Source organism: Gopherus evgoodei, chromosome 10, assembly GCF_007399415.2.
Source record: "Gopherus evgoodei ecotype Sinaloan lineage chromosome 10, rGopEvg1_v1.p, whole genome shotgun sequence".
Classification (NCBI taxonomy): Eukaryota; Metazoa; Chordata; order Testudines; family Testudinidae; genus Gopherus; species Gopherus evgoodei.
The window spans coordinates 62,763,962-62,787,405 of NC_044331.1; the positions used below are offsets into that span (position 1 = coordinate 62,763,962).

Consider the following 23,444-nt stretch of genomic DNA (forward strand, 5'->3'; position numbering starts at 1 on the left):
GGGTGCATAACTGGCTGGATAACCGTACTCAGAGAGTAGTTATTAATGGCTCCCAATCCTGCTGGACAGGTATAACAAGTGGGGTTCCGCAGGGGGTCTGTTTTGGGACCGGCTCTGTTCAATATCTTCATCAACAACTTAGATGTTGGCATAGAAAGAACGCTTATTAAGTTTGCAGACGATACGAAATTGGGAGGGATTGCAACTGCTTTTGGAGGACAGGGTCAAAATTCAAAATGATCTGGACAAATTGGAGAAATGGTCTGAGGTAAACCGGATGAAGTTCAATAAAGACAAATGCAAAGTGCTCCACTTAGGAAGGAACAATCAGTTTCACACATACAGAATGGGAAGAGACTGTCTAGGAAGGAGTATGGCAGAAAGAGATCTAGGGGTCATAGTGGACCATAAGCTAAATATGAGTGAACAGTGTGATACTGTTGCAAAAAAAGCAAATGTGATTCTGGGGTGCATTAACAGGTGTGTTGTAAACAAGACACGAGAAGTCATTTTTCTGCTCTATTCTGCGCTGGTCAGGACTCAATTGGAGTATTGTGTCCAGTTCTGGGCACTGCATTTAGATGTGGAGAAATTGGAGAGGATCCAGAGAAGAGCAACAAGAATGATTAAAGGTCTTGAGAACATGACCTATGAAGGAAGGCTGAAAGAATTGGGTTTATTTAGTTTGGAAAAGAGAAGACTGAGAGGGGACATGATAGCAGTTTTCAGGTATCTAAAAGGGTGTCATCAGGAGGAGGGAGAAAACTTGTTCACCTTAGCCTCTAATGATAGAACAAGAAGCAATGGGCTTAAACTGCAGCAAGGGAGATTTAGGTTGGACATTAGGAAAAAGTTCCTAACTGTCAGGGTAGTTAAACACTGGAATAAATTGCCTAGGGAGGTTGTGGAATCTCCATCTCTGGAGATATTTAAGAGTAGGTTAGATAAATGTCTATCAGGGATGGTCTTGACAGCATTTGGTCCTGCCATGAGGGCAGGGGACTTGACTCGATGACCTCTCGAGGTCCCTTCCAGTCCTAGCATCTATGAACTAGGTACCTTGTAGTTCGCACTAGCAGGATTTTGCATGGGGCAGTTATGGTGCAACAATTTAGTGTGAGCTGCAACTCCATGCCCCTGTAGTCCACACTTCAGGGTCATGTAGACAAGCCCTAAATTAGCCCAATCGATGTACCTTTTAGTTCACACAAGCAGTGTCCAAATAGGGGAGCTATAGCACAGCATGCTAGTGCATCCTGCAGTTCACACCCCTGTAGTCCAAACTGCAGGGCCATGTAGACATATCAGGAGTAACATCTGCCTTTGCTAAAGTACCTTCCTCTCACAGCTTTGCTAATGCACTTCAGTCAGGACCTTTATCATTTCTGCTACTTCAGTTCAGGAACTATGTTTTTTAAAGTAGTTAATGCAAAAGTTCTAAATGCTATTTGTCTTCCATAAAATCTAGGTTTTAGTAGCTAAAGACTATATAGAACATGGAATCAGCTTAGGAAAGTTTGATTTCTAGAAAGTATACTAATTTCCTTTGTATAAATGAAAACAGAATGTCTCCCCAGGAAACTGATATGCATACTTTTTAATTGAACGAGGTCAGTCTTCAATGTATTGCTTTTACATGTGTACATAAGAACTTGAATTTAAACAATGTGCACACTATCCTGTTAGATCATTAATCTTCCAGATTTATACTGGATTCTCTCTTGCTGCCCTAATACAAGACTCACAAAATTAAAAACAAAACAAACAAAAAATACCTACACCTTACAAAACAATCCCTTTCTGTAATACTGCTCTGAACCGAATTTAACTTGCAGTGATTTTAGGCTCTATCCCAACAGCAGAACTGACCTGCTGAACTAACAGCCAGGAAAGTTTTCAACGTGTGATCTGCTTTGAACTTCATAAAGAGTAATATGGTTTGCCCATTTGGGTAACATGTTTATTCAAAAGTTTATCAAATCTGAGTAAAAGCTCTGTTTAAAGTATGGAGAGACCGCTTTTTAAAATGTCCATGCAGGCCATGTCCTAAGGAGGCCTGGTGCTGCATACGAATCACTGCAGTTAGTGTTACACCCTGATCCAACAATCCTGGGGAAAAGTCACATCTGAAACATTCTGATGCTGCCGCTTCACATTGTCTCGTCCATTTCGTCTCCTGTACATTCCTTTTATTTTTTAGCATTCAAGGCCACGGTTTCTTGTTCCACAATTCCAATCCTGGCACATTTTCAAGTGTGCAACAAACCTATTTGAAAGAAAACTGGATTATTACAATAACACTAGCTCATTAGTCTTTGACTCCCCAGTGGTTTTTGTTTAACCCAAGAGGCACTAAGTGGTGAAGAACAGCATGCAAAAATCCCAAACTGGATAGTTTTGAGGACAATGCGACTTATATTTTTTTTAAGGTCGAGACTGTTGGTACTGACACCAAGGCCAATTAAATTCCAGGACATGTAAAGGTCTGAACTGACTCTCTCACTGAAGTCAATGCAACAGTGGGCTGGATTAGCCCTTCAGATAAATCTTACACTTATGCATGTCCAAAATTCATGGGAAAAGAAGCACAGTGCTATTCTCATTTTACACTGAATTCGAAATCTCCCTTGAGACACAATGTAAATTCACAAATGAAAGTTTTCTTTAGACAAAAATAGTTTGCTCCCGCCAACGTTGTCACAACTGTATAATACACAAAGTTCAGACAGTCCTTGCCCCAACGTGCTTGAGCAGAAGTGGGCCAAATCCTTGTGCTGTTCATAGTTTTCACCGCTGTTTGAAGCAGTTTTCTTTGGCAACTTTCATGAGTGTTTGTACATGCATGTAACCAAACTTTCTTTAGGTCCTAGAATTCATTAGTGCTGGGATTTGATAATAGCTAACAGTTGTCCTACGTCTTCACTAGCCATCATTCTTTTGCAGTAATACCTGGACACAGGAAAACTACAAAGGAGTAGGGGTTAGGGAGTAGAGTGGGGTGGGAATTTTTGGATTAAATAGTTTTTCCATTAGAACATGCTGATTCATCAAAACCAAAACATTTCACGGGAAAGGGTGAGATTTGTCTTACCTTTGGTTGGGAAGGTTTCTCAGATTCAGGATGGAATTTCTGGTCAAAACAAGGGGGGAAGGGAGGGGAGACACACATGTACTACATAGTCAATAGCCTGGTGATAGAGTGCTGATATGGTTTGGATCCCTGCTCTGCCTAATTTGGAACAGGACTCCAAATGTGTAAAGGCCATGGGATTGGGAATGTCCTAGACATTAGGAACCCAGGAATTGCCAAAATGGATTAGACCCTAGATCCATCTAGTCTAGTATCCTGTCTCACAATAGCCTGTGCCAGATACTTCAGAGGAAAGTGAAAGAACCCCAAATTAAGCAGATGTGGGGTAACTTCTCCCAACATAGGTCTCATCCTGATGTCTAACAGATTATCTTTAGATTAGCACATCATGATGCATGGCTAAGTACTGCAGACCTCAAAGGCACATTTCCTTTTTAAAAAGAAACTCCTACATTGGCAGGCTATCAGGATCTCTTTCCAGAGAATTGCTGTGTAATCCTGCGGCAACACACTATCCTGACCCTAAGAACTATTACTGCAGCACTTTTGTGGAAGCTTTTCCCCTAATATGCTAAATGAGGCATTCTGTACATTAGAAATGCAGATGTGTAAACTACAGTCTTTAGCTACGATTTTTTTGTGATCTCAAAATATGTCCACCTCCTTAAAATATAGTAATAATAACAGAAAAATGCCCTTTTCATTATAAACAGAGGATAACAAAATTTAGGTTTTATAGAACTGTACATACCAAAGCTAATTCAGGGCCTAAGCCTGCAACACAAAAATAATGCCATGGATGTCAAGGAGCTACTCCCATGAAATAAGGGATTTCAGGATTGGGTCCTTATGAACACTGTCAACTTGAATTTGGCCCCCAAATTAAATGTAAATTAAATGAAAACAAGCTTCTATAAAATGTAAGACTAATAGAACCGCTATAATAAATTGTTTTCATAGCTCAAAAGTTACAGTGGGAAGAACCTGAAAGTGAAAAAATTCAATTGCTTAGTATTTCTCTCATTTTGGAGAAACTGTATGTTTAACATTCTTGTCTTAGACATTTGGGATTGGGGGGGGGGGTAAAGAAATGAATTTACCTTTATCATCTTCGAAATCTCATGTTTTAAATGTCAGGGTCCATGAGTGTAAGAAAATTACAGCGTACATTCACAAACCCTTTTTCTAATACAACATAGTGTACATAATAATGTGTGTATCAATTAGCCATTCAAAAGGCATGAATGCTATCCTGAACTCTTCAGACTGTAATTGGAAAGGTAGTTTTTCAAAGCTTAAGAGAAGAATTTATAGCTTACTTATCTGTGACTTTGATATTACTCCACAAAAGTAATGCAGTGTCAAACATGCCAATATCGTTGATCTGCTAGATTCATTAATTTGCAGGCATAAGCTCAGTTAGCAGAATGTATTGATTTTGTGATGTCAATGAGATAAAGAAAGCGAGCAGATTATCAAATTGAGATAATCCAGCATTTATATACACAATATATCCACACAATATTGTGTATATACACACAATATATCCACTCCTCATACTGGTAGCTTCACTAGTATGTAAGTAACAGTTACTTGAACAAATATTGGCCTATGTCCACCTCTCAAGCCTGGTAACTCATAGCATTGTTGTAACAGGCTGACAATGTTTATCTAAAACAACCCTATTCTGTTAGCAGCTGTTGATCCTGATGGGAAAGGGTTATATGAGTTCTGTTGACTCACTGAAGCAGGTGACTTCCATCATCTGGATATAAGTGAGGTGGTAAGTAGCTTGCTAGGAAGAAAGGGTCTATAATGTGGAAAAAGCATCGCTGAGAGAGGATCACCAAGCAGATGGAGAGGCTTTGAGCTAATATTTATTATCTTATTGTTGTTTCTTTGTTAATAAAACCAAGCCTTGGGAGGGGGGAATGATTCTGGACTTCATATATGTATAGCAGGTTAGGAAAAGTCCTTGCTCACAATTGCATTCAAAAACCTACTCGTGTGTAACTTTCTGTTATGGGCCATTAGGTCTATATTGCAAGAGTAGGTTGGTTTTGTCACAGAGCAGCTATTTTCAAGCATGACTCTTTGAAAATCCCATCCTTTTCTTTTTCTCTCTGGCTCCAAAGAATTTGCTTAACTTTGATCAAGACTGAGGGAATAAGTGTCCCCAGAGATAATGGCTCTGCTCTGGTAAATGAGGCTGTAACCACACCTGGTACTTCTAGTGCTGGAAATTTACTGACTAGCGAGGGGAACAGATGAAGGGGCTCAGGAATGAGTACTACTACCATGAGTACAGGACTACAGTTGTTTTTATAGTTTGGAAAAGAGAAGACTGAGAGGGGACATGTCAAGGTCTTTTCCCCACTTTGAACTTTGGACCCTTCTAAGCTTAATTCCTAGCTTAGATCTGATAACGCTGCCACCAGCCAAAAATATAGTGTTTGGCACACTTTCTGTTCCCCCAAAACCTTCTCTGGGGAACCCAAGACCAAACCGCTTGGGTCTTAAAACAAGGAGAAATAAACTATCCCCCCTTCTTTCCCCCCCTCAGGGTTGCCCTGGGAAGCTACACAGATCCAAACTCCTAGGAGCTTAAAACAAAGAGGAATTAACCATTCCCTTCTTCCTTTCCCCTCCCCTCCAATCCCTGCTGAGTTTAGACTCAATCCCTTGGATTCCAAAACAAGGAAAAATTAATCAGGTTCTTAAAAAGAAAGCTTTTAATTAAAGAAAGAAAAAGTAAAAATTATCTCTGTAAAATCAGGATGGCAAATGCTTACAGGGTATTCAGATTCATATAGACTAGAGGGACTTCCTCCCCCCAGCCTGAGATTCAAAGTTACAGCAAACAGAGGTAAAAAATCATTCTAGCAAAATACACATTTACAAGTTAAGAAAACAAACATAAGACTAATCCGCCTTTTCTGGCTAGTACTTACTATTTTGAAACATAAGAGACTGATTCAGAAAGATTGGAGAAAACCTGGGTGTACGTCTGGTCCCTCTTAACCCCAAGAGCGAACAACGAACAAAACAAACAGCACAAACAAAGACTTCCCTCCACCAAGATTTGAAAGTATCTTGTTCCCCCCCCCCATTGGTCCTCTGGTCAGGTGTCAGCCAGGTTCACTGAGCTTCTTAACCCTTTATAGGTAAAAGAGACATTAACCCTTAACCATCTGTTTATGACAGGACATGATAGCAGTGTTCAGGTATCTAAAAGGGTGTCATAAGGAGAAGGGAGAAAACTTGTTCCCCTTAGCCTCTGAGGATAGAACAAGAAGCAATGGGCTTAAACTGCAGCAAGGGAGGTTTAGGTTGGACATTAGGAAAAAGTTCCTAACTGTCAGGGTGGTTAAACACTGGAATAAATTGCCTAGGGAGGTTGTGGAACCTCCATCTCTAAAAACATTTAAGAGTAGGTTAGATAAATGTCTATCAGGGATGGTCTAGACAGTATTTGGTCCTGCCGTGAGGGCAGGGGACTGGACTCGACAACCTCTTGAGGTCCCTTCCAGTCCTAGAATCTATGAATCTATTAATCTAGTGTTTGGCTTTCCCTGTGCCCACAAGTGGCCTCTACATACAACTTTCCAGAACAGCTTGGGAAGGGAATCAAAACATCTCTGCCTGCAAATAGGTGCTCATAGTTACCTCAGCTCCTGATTCTGTCTTCTAGACAGTCAGAGTACAGGTCCCATCTCTCCAAGATGCCCAAAAGTGGTAAACACAACATAGCAGTTACCATACCCAAATCTAGAGCCTTTTTGTTCCCTTCCATCTGCCTTCCTCCCCACAATAAAATGTCTGGGAGGGGACTTGGGACAAAGGCCTTTTAAAAAGTGATTTGGAATGCAGTGTGGATCATAATTACAAAGGAGTGACCCTAAGGGCCTGGTGATCCAGCCATGAGGTACAAGAAGCAGTTCATCTCATATTAAGCTTCATATCATTACCTTCCTTTTCTTTATTTAAGAACTTATGTTGATCTCCTTTCTAGGGTAAATGTTATTAAACAGATACAATTAATTTTGTCATTATCATTGACTGTATAATAATGATTTAATTACAATTATCTGTATTTCACAGAACCTCTAAATTCAGTTTGTCTTTTTCTTTTTTAGAATTGCTGGACCTGCCAAGAAACTGTTATGGGGATCAGTAATATTGCAGGACAAGCTGCCTGGTTTTGGTGACAAAAATAAATACATCAGTAAGTCATGCACCAATCTTGCTTCATCTTCTCCTGACCTAACCTGCCTTTGTTAGGCTAATGTGCCAGGAAAGTATCAAACGGGATTCACTACCATAGCTAGAGGTCAATCCTGCCCTCACCTAGTGTGATTTTGAGAAGTGATGCAAGGAGTTGGTCAGATACTGAGATACTACAGTGATGGATGAAGGATATTTTTTAAAAAACAACTGTATGGGATGGTACAGCATGGAGCCCAGCTCTATGGGGGATTGGAATCTTTGCATGGCTATGTGCCACGGTGTATGGACGCACAGAAGGTCAGGCATGGGGCTGAAGGAGACCCTCTGCCAACAGAGAGGGGGATTTTAGGACTCTGGAAGCTACATTAGCCATTAGGCTGGAATAGACAGTGTAGAGCAACCCGCTAGGGGACAAGTCTTCTCCCTTCTTGGAGATCGCCAGCTGAATTCGGGAGAGAGGATTTCCTTGTGAAATAATCTTAACCTACCTGATCATCAATTAAAAGGAATCTATATTTCACACCCACAGAAGATGGAAAAGAAGTACTAGGAAGCATGTTTTTTGTCTAATGTGGTATTTTTCTACTGACTTTATCTGCCATGGGAATGAGTTAAAGAGAAACATTTCTGAAGAGTAAGGCTAAGATTTTTGTCAGATATTCTTAGTAAAAGTCATAGACACGTCACAAGTAATAAAGAAAAATTCACAGAAGCCCGTGACCTATCCATAACTTTTACTAAAAATATCTATGACAAAATGGGGCAGGAGAAGGCTCTAGCACCCATCGCTGCTGGGGCTCTGAAGTTCCCCACCACCTGCAGTGGTGGGGTAGCTGCAAGGTCCCCACGCTGCCCACAGAGCACACTGCCCACAGCGCCTAGAAACTGCAATCAGAATGTCCCCCCACACACACACACACCCCTGCCGCCCACAGTGGCTGGGAGCTGCAGGGTCTCCCCACTGCCCGCAGTGCTCCAGGGCTGACGTCACGGAATCTGTGACTTCCACAACCTACGTGACAAAATCGTAGCCTTACTGAAGAGATCTATGAAGTTCTATTACAGTTATCAAACACTCTTTATAACCTTGCTACTTAAATCAAGGGCAAAGAACAGATGGAATAAGTTATAATGAAGAGTTTAATTAGTCAATATTTATCTGTTTAGTGATATTTTCCAGGCTGAACTGAATTTCTTTGCTGCACTATAGAGAATACAGGGATCTTTTTTTTATCATGCCATATATAGAGCAAACTCTTCTTTTTTACTCTTGTGCAACTTCAGTGGGTTGGCCTAGACATGACAGCACAATTTATTTGAGCCTGTGCAGTTAGACTACCAAAGCGCACAAGAGGGCTGCCTGATGAATGTTTCAAATATAGCTATAGGCTGATAGACCAAGTTAGTAATTTATAGTGGCAGATATTAAATGGTGTGTGAATGATACAATTGACCAGCATATTCAAGTCTTGCATCTCTATTCAGTTGTTCAAAAATAATCTATCCTTCAAATGTAATTTGAACTTAATTTGAACTTTAGTGATGGAAAACAGAAGGGGGCAAATCTTGTCTAGATCTTATAAATGCAGTCATCCTACTCACTACAAAAACAGCAGCAGGCAAATAGTGGTTCAGCTGTTAAAGCATAACACCAATACTAAAAAAAAAAAAAAAAAAGTCATGCTCTTTTTGCTAATTCTGTCTTGGAAGTTGCTGTTACTCCCAGATCATAACAATGCAGAGGAAATAGGTGTCTTTATTTTGTATCCAGCACTGTATTCCTTCTAATTCCTGATATAACCCTGAAAGAAAAGGAGAGTTTAGAATTGGGCATACCTGGCTTACTCTGTTCAAACCACCATGCAGCCTCTTCCTGTCAGTTTGGCAGTTTCATTTTGGTACAGTCAGATTTTTAAGCTTCTGAACATCCACCAAAGGGTGGGATTTTTATTTGTTAAGATCTATTTGAGATCTTTGACAGAATGGTTAATCTCTTAACAAAACCTTAGAAGGAAAATGCACTTAACTGGCCATGTGAAAAGAGCAAGGTTTGTAAATTTGAAAGGCTAAATTTTGACCAGTTTTTCTCTGTCAGTATCAGCTAAAAGAGGAATTCCTAGATAGGGATCTCCACAGATTTCCAAAACTTGAATTGTGTTTCTGTACAGACTAAACTGCTTGCTTAATGTTTAACACAGTACTCTACGTAACCATAAGAATGAAAAGGAAATAGCCATAAAAACAGATAGGCTGTCCATTGCAGACAGCTGGATAGCCTCAAAGGAGACAATGGAAAACTCTCTCAGCTGCCTTTTTTAAAGGAGGTGGCAGGCAACATACCTAAATTCCATGCCTTTGAAGAGAAAGGGAGCTTATAATTAGCACAGATTAACAGAAAAATGTAGCCAACTCTGGGCAGTGCTTGCTTGACTGGGCCTCTGGGTTTCTCAAATAAATCCTCCATTGCTATGAAGTTTCAACACCCTTGTATGGCGACACAGCCAGTTAGGGGAGGGGGGTGTGAGCCGGTCTCCCACCCCTCCCTGCTTCTCGCCCCCTGATGGCCCTCCCCTGGGACTCATGTCCCATCCAACCTCCCCGTTCCCTGATGGCCCCCCGGGACTCCTGCCCCATCCACCCACGCCTTCTCCTTGTCCCCTGACTGCTCCAGAACCGCTGTCCCTAATTGCCTCCCACCACCCCGTTCAACCCCCCCTCCTTCCTGATTGCCCTCGCAGGACCTTGCCCCCATTCAACCCCCCGTTCCCCACCCTCTGACCATCCTGACCCCTATCCACACCCCCGATCTCTGATCACCACCTTGAACTCCCCTGCCCTCTATCCACCCCACCAGTGGTTTCCCCAGGAATTGAAATTAGAGGGGATGTTCGAATTTACAGGGGGGGTGTCAGGACCAATGAGATATATAAAAGAGATATGAATAAAGTAAATGTTTTGTTAGGATGATGCAAATTTAACATAAGAATAATGCAAGTTACACCAAAACGCATAACAGGTCTAGATTTCTAAAAAAAATATAAATTAAAAAAAAATTAATTTACATTGACTTTTGAAAAGTAAGCCATCGTGGGATAAGAGGGAAGTCTTCTCATGGATCAGTAACTGGTTAAAAGATCGGAAACAAAGGGTAGGAATAAATTATCAGTTTTCAGACTGCAGAGAGATAAACAGTGGTATCCTTGAGGGGTCAGTACTGGGATCAGTACTGTTCAACATATTCATCTGGAAAAATGAGTAAACAGGTGGCAAAATTTGCAGATGATACAAAACTGTTCAAAATAGTTAAGTCCTAGGCAGACTGTGAAGAGTTACAAAGGGATCTCACAAAACTGGGGGACTGGGCAACAAAATGGCAAACGAAATTCAATGTTGATAAATGCAAAGTAATGCACATTGGAAAACAATCTCAACTATACATACAAAATGATGGCATCTGAATTAGCTGTTACCACTCAAGAAAGAGATCTTGGAGTCATTGTGGACAGTTCTCTGAAAACATCCACCCTTAATGTGCAGTGGCATTCAAAAAGGCAAACAGAAAGTTGGGAATCATTAAGAAAGGGATAGATAATAAGACAGAAAATATCATATTGCCTCTATATAAACCCATGGTATGTGTACACCTTGAATAGTGTGTGCAGATCTGGTCATCCCATCCCAAAAGAGAGATATTGGAATTGGAAAAGGTACAGAGATGGGCAACTAAAATGATCAGAGGTATGAAACAGGAGGAGAGATTAAAATGACTGGGAATTTTCATCTTAGAAAAGAGATGACTAAGGGGGATATGATAGAGGTCTATAAAATCTTGACTGGTGCGAAGGAAGTGAATAAGGAAATGTTATTTAATCCTTCACATAACACAAGAACTAGCAGTCACCTCATTAAATTAATAGGCAACAGGTTTTAAAAAAAACAAGGAAGTACTTCTTCACACAATATAAAGTCAACCCAGGGAACTCTTTGCCAGGGGATGGTGTGAAGACCAAAAGTATAACAGGATTAAAAAAAGAACTAGATAAATTCCTGGAGAATAGGTCCATCAGTGGCTATTAGCCAGGATGGGAGGGATGCAACACCATGCTCTGAGTGTCCCTAGCCTGTTTGCCAGAAGCTGGGAATGGGCAACAGCGGATGGTCACTTGATGATTACTTGTTCTGTTCATTCCCTCTGAAGCACCTGGCCTTGACCACTGTCAGAAAACAGGACACTGGGCTATATGGGCCATTGGTCTGACCCAGTATGACCATTGTTATGTAAAAATTAATTAAAATAATAAAAATGTTTAGTACAGAAACTCCCCAGCATAATGACCGCTCAAGATACCAACAATGTGAGATAACAACCTTGGCAAATAATGCATTTTAAAAATCTCTGCCTACTAGGAAACATATTTATATAAGTTTCCATTCCCAGTCACAAATCTAACATTCTGGAGCAAAGTGACTAAAATATAGTCCAACAAACAAATGTTTATTTAACGTGCCCCTCGCTTTTCCCTCCACCGCACCCCGCTCACCAGTGTTGTCTTTGGTCAGTGGAGACTCAGAGTTCAGAGGTGCTTTCACGTGACTAGACCTTCCAGGTGGGGAACAAGAAGGTACCTTGCTTGTTCCTCCAGCTGCTCACTGTTCGCTCTGGCCACGGCTGTTCATTGTGCCACCGTTCACTCCACCGCTCTGTTGCCAATGGCCCTGCGCAGTCACCTTCTGCTGCCACCTGCCACTGTGACCTCTGCGAATTGGTCTCTTGAGGTTCCACCAGCTCTCAGTGATTTCAGCTGACCTCTCAGTGGGGGAACCTCACTGCTAGTTCAGTCTGGGCTGTCTCTCACACAAAAACATTGTACCCACAGGAACACTGTCCCCACAACAGAACTAAGCACTTAGACCTGATTGTCAGTGATTTCAGCTGCAGTGGTCACTTAACAGAACAAAAGACTTTCTATGGAGCCTAATCAGCTCTGTCTTTAAACAGTGGAGAGGGACAGGTCCCCAGCCTCTCTCTTGATGCCTTCAAATCATCACAGACTAAGTACAGTTCTACTGCCCTTTACTCATACAATAAGAACAACATTTCATCCTCCATTTCCCCCACATTCAAGCGGTTTATAACCCAATCCCAGCCAAAATCTATCGCTTGGACAACACAGCTCTGTTTGCTGGATACCTAGGTAGATTAAGTGTGAATGTAAATATAATCTGGCCCTGAAGCCTTTCCCCGCAGCCCCAGCTCATCACTAGCTGTCAGGGAGAGCTCATTTAGACTTTGCTTACAAATCATCATTTGAAATTATTAGGTTGGCCAACATCACCAAAATGAATGCACTGGCATCATAAAAAACAACAAACTAGCTTCCTTGCTTCCTTATACAGCTATGTTCATACTTTTCAAATCTATTATACTTTTTCAGATACACATATTTTATCATACACTGTATAAGCTTTTAAAGTGTGTATTAATGTTTCAGTTTAAATTCAGATTTCCAAACAGTCACTAAATTGGTATGTAACTAGCTCACAAAACTGGGGGGGGGAGGGTGTTGGGGAAATTCAGGGGGGGTGCAGGGAAATCACTGCACCCCACCCTGCTCCCTGTTCCCTTACCGCGCTGCCTGGAGCACTGGTGGCTGGCGGTGCTACAGCCACGCATCGCGCAACACAGAGCACCGGGTCAGGCCAGGCTCTGCTGCCCCAGGAGATCACAGCCCCGCCACCCAGAGCACTGCGCTGGCAGCGGGGCGAGCTGAGGCTGCGGGGAAGGGGGAACAGTAGGGGAGAGGCTGGGAGCTAGCCTCCACAGCTGGGAGCTCAGGGGCCAGGCAGGAGGGTCCCGCGGGCCATAGTTCGCCCACTCTGTGATAGAGGCAAGAGATCCAAGCTGCCCAAATCAACAGGCTAAGTGTCTGTAAACACATGACTTGCTGCTTCTAGTTTAGAACTACTGGTTGCCATCTGAAAGGGAATATTAATCTAGTCCCTTCTCCAAAAGAAATGATGCCTTTTTATGTGAAAGGTTAGATTGGATTCATTCCTTTCTTCCTTTGACCATATGGATATTACACCATGCAAAATGGCCCTTGTCCCCTCTCATTAAAGCAAGCTGGTGACTTAGAGTGTATTTGCTTAGCAAAGGATTCTAACACAATAAATGTGAAAATTCCTTAAATAAATTTGCTTTTAAAATCACTTGTACTCTGGTGCTTTTAACAGATGAAAATGCTCAGGGCTCAAGCATTTTTGATCCTAAACTCAATCTCCATTTATTTCCTCTGCCTCATTTACCTCTGACTTGCATTAACAGTAACTTTTGGAAAGCTCATAAAACATCTGCCTCCATTCCTGCAATATGCAACTAAATGTGTTCTTTCTAGGAAATCTCGTGGGGCCAGGTGTCAAACCAGTGCATGGAGATGTTTGACAGGCTGTAGCTACTGACCTTGAGGGGTCAGTCCAGTTCAGTTAGCCAAGACTTTTTCTTCAGGTTCTACCTAGGGCAGAATTCCTAGTAGTTTGAGCTGGACTAGAATAGTATCTCCATATGGGCTATATTTTGGCTAAGATTTTCAAAGCTAACACCTAATTCCCTTTCATTATAATTAATTAGAATGGGAATTGGGCCTCCAAATCACTTACATGGCTCTAAAATTCTCAACTATTGCTCTGCTGTTACCACTGATGGTGGAAAATGCCAGTTAGACTAGAGTGTGACAGATATGGCAATTTTCTGTAATATCCTACACAAACTTGTTGAATTAAGTTTAAGTATCTTTGGTGTCCATTTTGGATTAAAAATGCAAAGTTTATGTATTAGTGTGGGGTTGTATGTAATTTCTCTGGGGGCAAAGGTAAACCGGGGGAAAGGTTATGACCTTCAGAGGACTCTTTTAAACAATGTGTCAGACAAAGTTAAGTGGAGTGCTTAGGAAATACATGGGGGGAGGGGAATGCAAATTACCATCTCCGGTCATGCAAAGACACAACCTTTTGAAGCTTCGCCCTGAGAAGGGACCATTGTCTGGCTGGTTACCTATTCACCGTGTCTGCAGATGTGTGCACCTTGGAGAACAAGTATGGAATAATGAGAACTGTGAAGATCACATAAAAAAAGACTCATTAGGTGCTACAGCATTCAGAAAACAGCAAGATTTGAAAAGCTAAAGACATTTTGATTACAATGAAAATCAGCATATATGAGAGAACTGTCATGCTGATAATGCTGTAAGGGTTTGAATGCTGAGGTATGAGGAAAGCTGAGGACCTAAAGATATTGACTGCACAAATGAATCAGCTAAGAGGAATATTGAGAAATTCAAGACAGCAGAAAATAAAAAAAATGAAGTGATAAGAAAATGGCTAAGGCAAGAAATAATGCTGTTACAGGAGCTTCAGGAAAGATGACTGTGATGGATCAGACCCATGTCAAGAATGGACCTGGAAAGGATATCACACGCAACTATACGTACCAGAGTGAGCGAGGAACTAGAAAGAGAGGAAGATCGAGAATCCACTGCATAGACGTGGTGAAGAATGACAAAGCAAAAATGTGTAAAGATAAATGAAGCTTTGAAGCTGATACAAGCCAGAAAGCGGCGGAAAGGCTTCCTTCGGCCCCACTGGCGCTGCTGAGCTGATCGACAGGAACCAAAGAGAGAAGAGTTCTGAGGCTGTCAGTGGAAATGATTACACCCTCCTGCCCCACTTGCTCACCTATCATGCCTGTTTTACAATTAGGGGAAATTCAGGCCCAAGTAAGTGAAGTGACCATGTTCATACAGTAGGTCGGGGCAGAGACAAGAGCCTACCTCTCCTAATTTCCTATCCAATGCCTTGTCCACTGGACCGCATTGCCTCATATAAAGAGGGCACTTATTTTTGTAGTGTGTGTGTGTGTGTGTGTGTGTAGCACTGCTATTTAAAGGATCTCAAAATAATTTGCAAAGGGTGTGTGTGTGTGTGTGTGTGTGTGTGTGTGTGTAGCACTGCTATTTAAAGGATCTCAAAATAATTTGCAAAGGCAGTCCCATTTACAGATGGGGAAGAGTCCATGGCAGAATGTGGAACAGAACCCAGAGGTCTTATCCTCTGCGCTAAACTAATGACATTATAACAAGCTTTCAATTTATACAGCTGTGTGCAAATAATAAGAAATCTCTTGGCTTTCATAAATGTAATGTTTAGTGCTAATGATTAAAGAGAGCTAACATTTGTAATCCTAAATTGAAGTCTGAGCGAACTGAGCTATTCTTTTGACCCTGATTTGGGATTTAAATACTGACATGCAACTAAAATGTTGCATTACAGATTTTTGAATGCAGGACTTTGCTCATAAAAAGAAATTAACAATAATCCATTGATACTAAAAGTTCTTATTATGCTGGTATTGTATATAAAAAGTATTAAAATATTTTTCTATTAAATATTTTTGCTGACTTTGATAACCTCATGATGAGTCACATCTAATTCTCAGGGAGGTACAAAGAGAAGAGCAGTTACACAATCACATTCCAGAAAACTTCAAGTACATCACAGACCCCAGAACTCTCAACCTAAAATAACAGATGACACCTAGCAATTGCAGTTGCAATTCAGTTTATGTAGACAGGACTCTTAAAGTATACATTCTATTTAAATAGAACAGGAAGCTTTTTCAAGGCGTTTGGTGCTGTAACTCCCAAATCCTGCCATCTACATGGGAGGATAAGGAAAAGGCAGAGTTCTCCAAATACATCAAGTATAGTATAGTAGACTCCTGTTCTACAGTCCATACAAGTCTGTAACTCCCTGTGATAGGGTGTATTCGCCACATCAGCCCCTGAGAGGGTAAATTAGGCCAGGCAAGCCTAACTGACCAATTAAGTGTCCAGTACGGGAGAAATATAGGCTAGAAGGAGGCCACTAATTAGAGGCAGTCACAGCTGAGCAGGACTAGGAGGAGCCCTTAAAAAGCCCGGGAGCTGCAAGTAGCAAGGAGATGGAAGTTGCCCCCTTAGAGGAGGGAGAATGGGCTGGCAAACCCAAAGAGAGAGGGGAGCCAGTTGTGTAGGAAGAAGCCCAGGGAAACTGCAGCATGGACTAGGACAGTACAGGCCGTGGCTGCATGTTATAGGGTCCCTGGGCCAGAACCCAGGGTAGAGGATGGGCCTGGGTTCCCCTGACACATGGAGTTGGAGATATCAGCTGGACAGCTGATCTGGAAGGGCTATGACTTTACCGGAAGGGGAGGAACTTAGTGACCTGTCTGGAGGGCCAAGTCACAACAGGAAGCTGCCACTGCAAGAGGGAGAGACAGGCTGCAGAGAAGAAGGTGGGTAGAGACTGCTGAGGAGGGCGAAGCACTTGGCAATGCTGACCTCCAGGATGGCAAGGGAGAGACACTGTGAGCGGTGAAGAAACCCTGTTACACTTCCTCTGAAGCTAATGGGAGTTTTGCATGAATATTGGCTGCAGCACTAGGTCTTTAACTGGGAAGCCCTAAGACTATTGTCCCAATGGAGAACAAAATCTGGAAACACTTAAAATTAAATAAAATATTACAGATTTTAAAAGAATGCTACATTACTTAATTTATATCTCTATTTTATATTTCTGTACTAAATGACCTGGATTTAGAGTGCCAAACCATGTTAAACGCTATTTAACCACTTGGCACTGGCTAAAATCATCTCCATTAAGTGGAATTTATACTAACAATGTCCTGATTAAGCAGCACTTTACCATCCCTCATAATTCAGTTGAAAACATCTCTATAAAGCATGTGTCCTGATCAAGTGTTGCATATAGAGATTTTCTCCTGTCTAGACAAGGACACACAATCGGAAAACTAGACTTTCCATAGGACATCATTTTAAATGAGTACTGGCCACTAACTGGTTCCTTTTTTATCTGTACAAGAACAGAATGATGATGGAAAGAAAGGAAGACGGCCAAGCTTTTATATATATATACACACTGCACTTTAGATATATATACACTGCACTTTGTTACCACTAGTCCATCTAATACAGCCCTTACTTTTTCCTCTCTACAAACATAACAGTATGGAAAATGCAGGGGAAAAAGCAAGATAACGAACTGTTTTTTTTAAAAAAAGCCCATTAATTAAGAGAAAAATCTCTGGACTGGAACGTTTGCTAGAGAGGCAACGAGCTTAAACTAATTGGAAGAGCAGTGTTCTTCATGTGCTTCAATGCTGAACTCAAAGAACAATTAAGCAATGATTGTGATAGGCTTTAGCAGCAATCTGACAAAGTCTTCCTTGTATAGGAAGATGGTGCTGCCGACCTGAGGGCTTGAGCAGTGGGACTGATTGAAAAGAAAATAGGGGAAATCCTTAAAGGTGATTTTGCAAGATGCAGAAGGATGAAAACATAAAACCAGAATATAATATGTTAATCATAATGGGCCTGTTCTTGGCCCCACAGAAGATGTTGATTAAACTCCCGTGCACTTCAATAGGATCAGGATTGGGACCAAGTTATGATTTTATGTTTAATGGAAAAATTAATGCCTATGTACTGGTCAATTCTGATAGCAACTCTGTGACCCACCTTGCTGAGTTTTCAGTGTCACATGCTTCTGGGCTGAGGCAGGAGGACTGGCTCCCTACACCTGTGGCTTTCCCAGGGTAACTCAAGATCCAGGTAGAGCTCAGAATTCCCTGTGTCATCCCTCCTAGGAAATCACCCTTCAGCTTCATTCATGTGTGGTTTTGTTTCACAGCATGGTAAGATGGTAAGGCCAGCAGCACTGTCTAACACAGAATTCCCATAGGTGATGCTCTGAGTACATGCAGAGGGGTTTCTGCAGGAGCAACAGCAAGCTTGTTGCCTTTTCTTCCTTTATACCCCATAGTGCATTTAGACAGGTTTTGCAAACCCCTGTTTATGGGAGCAGAGGGGATACTATGATTATATAACAGCACCAATTTTCATTTTACATAGTATCCATCCTCCTGGAAGATCCCAATGCACCTTCTAGACTGTTGTCCACAGTGTGTTCTGTTATGTATGAAAAACTTATCTTGGCTTTGGTAGGAGTTATGTACAAATATCTGGGGAGAGAATTTTACCCTGTATACAAAGGGGTTACTCATCCATCACTTAAACACTGCCAATGATGGGGACTGAAAGTCAGTTCCTGCGACACTGCACATCTTCTTGGAAAGGAAATGAACAATTTCTCCACCTTAAACTTCAGGGGGAATATAGAATGGCAAAATATAATTACACAAGCTAGGCCTGGGTCAGAATATAACTAGCAAAAATAAAATGTGTGGGATCTTTTTTAGGATGGTCTCCTATTGACGTTAGTGAAAGTTGGAGAGAGCTGAGCACTTACCAGGACTGAGCCCTTTATTATGGAAGGCCACTAGCACTATTTGTTCTGTACTGACTCAGCAAAAAGTATGCTATCCACTGAACCACTAACGACACTTCCTGCACTTTTCCATAAATCTCCTGTCCCGGTCTAGACCAGGCCCAGTTCTGCTTCCCAACATAATCAGATTACAGCTGTTGCTGAAGATGATACAGAACTCATTGCTCAGTCTTGCACCAGGCAAAATTAATTTCTTCTTTGGTCAGGGACAAAGACATAATGAAAGGTAGTTTTTAATATTTGTAAATTGTTTAGAGAAACCTGGTTTTATAGGGAATGTTGTATAGTATACCTTCATGGCTACTATTATGAATGTAACTTCCCCTTTCAAAAATTCTGTTGCAGTTTCCCCTTTTCATCTTTGTAAATGCTAAAGAAACTCAACTGATATTTCCACAAAGCTGCTGGAAGGTTTTTTTTTTTTTTTGGTATATTTACATTTGCTATTGTTTAGATCAAAATCCTGCTAGTACATTTGGTAATAAGTTTCCATTTTAAAGTTTGTTTTCATTAATATAAGAAGTTTGGCTGACTTGATTACACACATTGACTTCCAATTAAAAAGACTGAGTTTCTTAATGAATCACTTTTCAATATTTTTAAAAGTCTGCACCTTTCATAATTGTCATTACTGCATTTTCAATTGTTTAGAATAAATCACAAGAACTACCATAAACTTAGTTGACTAAATAATTTACCTCCCCGCTGCATGGCTGATTAATATGAAAGTATATATTAGTTGCAAGTAACAGTTAATTGTGTAGGTTTCACATTTATCCAGGATGAATACAAATAAGCTTTTTAAAAGAAGGGTACTGATTCAAAACATTTATGCTGCCTCAACTGAGTTTTTAATTGACTGCTGTGGCCTTTTGGAAGCCAGAGTTATAAGTTGTGGTCAGAGCCCAAGCAGTTTTAGGGGCTTGATCATCATACAGTTGTTGTCTAATTGAGTCAATAGGCCCTTTGGGGGTTCAGCACCTAAAAATAAGTTCCTTAAGGACAATATATATAGCAGTTAGTGGGGGGCAGCAGGACTGAGACTAGAACCAGCTTTTGCAATTCTGTATTCCCTTGTCAGTGAACTAAACGAGCTGCTCTGTGAAACTGGAAGAATCTGCAGGAATCAATTAAATGCTGCAGCCGGAAAATCTGATTAGAGGAGTGTATTTGTATTTGAATTGTGTCAATTACAAGACATGCTGCCAAAGGCACGCCAGAAGGCTCAGTGTGAACCAGTACCCCGAGTTTAGCGTCAAACGATCTGTTTTGAAGCAACAGAGATCAGCCATCTAGACAGAGCCAAATTCTGTCCTCAGCTCAAGTCACTAGGGTTGGGTGCACACGCTTGCAGATGATGTCAGTACCTCACCCCCACGCGTCGTGCACAGTTAAAGACTCTACATCTGTGTAGTGTGGGAAGGCCCCCAGGTCATCAGACATGGGGTGGAGGATTTAATTTTAAAATGCTCTCTCTGTTTTCTAATCTACGTCCAGCGCTCAGTCGAATCGGATTGTAAACTCCTAGCAGAGCCTACTCGTCCTTCCTTTCGGACTCCCTGCAGGCAGCAGCGTACGCCAGACTTTGCACCGGGAACAAATGGAAATCTGTCCTTGAGTAGTATAAATACAGCGCCAGCGGAGCAAACGCTGCACTCCCGAATCGCGCCCCTTCCCAGCCCCGTGCTTATTTACATGAACGTGAGCAAAAAATTAGCCTATACCTGTCCCCATGTGCCAGGCCAGCAGCTTTGGGGAGGGGGCTGTTTCTGGAACTACCTTAAGCCTCCATCTAAACAGAATGGTACATTGGGTGACGGGAGCTGAGGACAGAGCCCCTAAACTTCCAGTTCTGCAACTTCTCATGATGATGATGATACTGACCAAGCTGGAAGAAATGACTTACAGCGCTTTGGAGCCCGGCAGTGCCCTCTCTGTCTGTCCCCTGCTTCCCACCAGGGCCTCCGCCACAGCCTCCAGTTCCCATCCCATGAGCAGCAGCAGATCCTCGGCACCTCAGCGAGAGGCAGCAGTAGCCCCCACTGACACTTGCACCGGTGGGGCCATTTTGAACATAGGATGCAGCGCTGAGGGAAATCAGATGCAAGGACAGCACAGAGCTCTAGTGATCCCTTAGCCATGGCCACCAAGTGCAACACAAACCCTCCAATTCTTGCGAAGGGGGGTGGGGTTATTCCCTAGTCACTTTCTGCACGCTTTTTGCTTGTTATTCCAAATACCCATCAAACACATCCAGCTCACTGTCCGTGTCATAGAGCACCGAGCCAGGGTCTGACAGCACCCCCAAATCCACCAGAGCCTGGTCCATATCTTCGGGCAGGAACACGATCCCTACATTGAGGACGATATACTCCATCAGAAAGGCATAGTAGAGAATCAGCACATTGACGAAGAACAAGCCCACGTAAAACATATAGGGTAGCACCAGCAGCGCATGGAAGGCCCAAGATTCCAGCGAATCCAGATGTGCGGAAACTGCGGCGGGCATGCAGCTGTGCTGAGTAGAACTGCCGCGGCTCTCCGGAGGCCAGGGCCGGCCGCTGGCCTGCAGAGGTGAGGAAACAGCTGGGGCGGGCGCCCAGCTATGCAGAGCCAGCAAGCAGAGGGTGGCCGCGCAGATTAGCGGAAGGCGCTGCGTGGCTGCAGGCGCCTAGCTGTACAGGGAGCCAGTACACAACGCAGCTTCAGAGAGAGGGTAAAATAAGAAACCCAGACTGAGTGCTAATAATCCCAGACCGAGAGGGGAGGAGGGGGTCCTTCCACTGCCCGCAAGGGGAGCATGAATGGCAAATCCCCGAAGAGATCCGCTTGATCCACTCCCCCTAATTCCAGTGCAACAATGTGGCCAGATTTGGCCTCAGAGGCACTGCCGCAGCCCAGCCTTTGGAGGAAGCTCCTTCAGAAGCATTTCCCCCTGGCTGCTGCAGTCCTGCCGCTTGCTCTCTCGTCCTCCGGCTGCAAACTTTGGGAAATAAAGGCGCAGGCTCGCTCTTGTTGTTGTTAGCACTTGCCCGTAGTCAGCGAGCCCACCAGCCGCCAGCCTCCTCAGCAGGAATCCCCCGTCCCTCACCCCTCCTCCTCCCACCTCCTGTTTCCGCTGCATGCTGCGTCTCAGCTGTTTATGACACTGTGGGTCCCCCAGCATCACTTTCAGCACTGCTGCCTCCAGCGCAGACGGCCCACCCAAGTCCACCTCCCTCTCTTGCTGATTGGCTTGAAGGAGTCACTGATTGACAGCAGGAGGTTTGTTTGTTGACAGTCATATCTCCTTTCACCTGGGGGTGGATACTGATTAGGGTCTCACTGGCTTTCTGACCCGGCTGCTTCATTAGGAAAGGCTCAGCAACAATATTTATTGGTTTAGATGTTGCTTCGTTGTTTGGAACAGTCACACGATTACACCTTGGTTCTCTTTCCAGCAACTTTACTATAACGTTGTCCTTAAGAACATATATACACTTGGTTCTTGAGGCCATTCTGTGCTCCTAGTTCTCACAAGCACTTCTTCTCTAGTACTAGCCAATAGGTTGAGATGGGGTTTGGGGAGAAAGAGAAATTAGAAATTATTAGGAGCTTTTATATTATATTGCTGGTTTATAGTGGGTTATTCCAATTCCTTTTACTTTATCTGATCACCTTCTGGCATCGGAATCTGAAAGCCTTTTAAATGCTGTGTGATTATCAGAACTGTTGGTTCCCCTGATGTCAAAGGCATTAATAATAAAATACTGTGGTGCACTTTTATAGCACATTTCACTGTGAGATAGATAACAAATATTTAGGAATTAAATACTCATGACTAAAGCAGCCACTCTGGGAAGGAATTTGGCCTCTTTTTAACAGTACACAACAATGCACAACAGCTTAGGGCTGAAACAACTGGGTAAGTAAAATGGAATTACTTGAGTTGGAATTTGGCTAGTAAACCAGGGCCCATACACTTGTGAAAAGTGCTATGGTATCTTATTACTAGTAGTGATCAATAATTCTATTTTAACATTATGTCTGCCAATGGCACCTATAGCAGCAAAGGGTCCTTAACATTATGCTGGGCATTTATGTAATACTGACCAAGTCCTTGTCTATATTCAAAACATAATTAAGGATGTGATTTTAAATTGATTTAGTGAAACCAATGCCAACCCCTATATGGAAACTCTTAGCTTAATTTAAACCTGATTATTTTGATTTATCTCAGATCAGTTCCTTATTGAGCTACATCAATATAAAACAGGTTTGAACTGAATTAAGAGTGTCCACTCTGTTTTTTGATAGCATTCTCAGAAAAGAACAAGCTGGTTTTCAGAAAGGGCGTGGATGCACAGACCAGATCTTCACTGTATGAAGCATAATAGAACAGTGCTTAGAATGGCAACAGTCACTCTACATAAATTTCATAGACTTTGAGAAGGCTTTTGATAACATTCATGAGACCATCCTATGGCGCATTCTGCGGGCATATGGAATTCCTTTCTGTATAATCAATGTCATCAAAAGCTTCTATTTCAACGTTATATGCAGTGTTGATCACAGTGAGCTCAGTTTTGAAGTCAAAACAGGAGTCCGTCAGGGGTGTGTCATGTCTGCAATCGTCTTCAACTTTGCCATCGACTGCGTAATGCAACATACCACAGAAGACATGCTGAGAGGCATTAAATGGACGCTCTTCTCATCCCTTGAAGACCTGAACTTTGCAGATGATGTC

The 23,444-nt window shown here is 42.3% G+C and overlaps 1 protein-coding gene across 1 annotated transcript; it reads right to left on the reverse strand.

Annotated features, from left to right (window-relative positions):
• Nucleotides 1–1,582: 1,582 nt before the first annotated feature.
• On the reverse strand, nucleotides 1,583–21,910 carry DEXI (Dexi homolog). The gene is made up of 2 exons (XM_030577858.1): nucleotides 20,625–21,910; nucleotides 1,583–2,266 (listed from the first exon to the last, which is right to left on the reverse strand). Exon 1 carries the CDS (start codon nucleotides 21,225–21,227, stop codon nucleotides 20,946–20,948), a length of 282 nt encoding a protein of 93 aa, XP_030433718.1. The 5' UTR covers nucleotides 21,228–21,910; the 3' UTR covers nucleotides 1,583–2,266; nucleotides 20,625–20,945.
• Between the last annotated feature and the right edge of the window lie 1,534 nt (nucleotides 21,911–23,444).

Coding starts and splice junctions, on each gene's coding strand:
- DEXI (XM_030577858.1), bottom strand. CDS start 21,227: ATGCCCGCCGCAGTTTCCGCACATCTGGATTCGCTGGAATCTTGGGCC.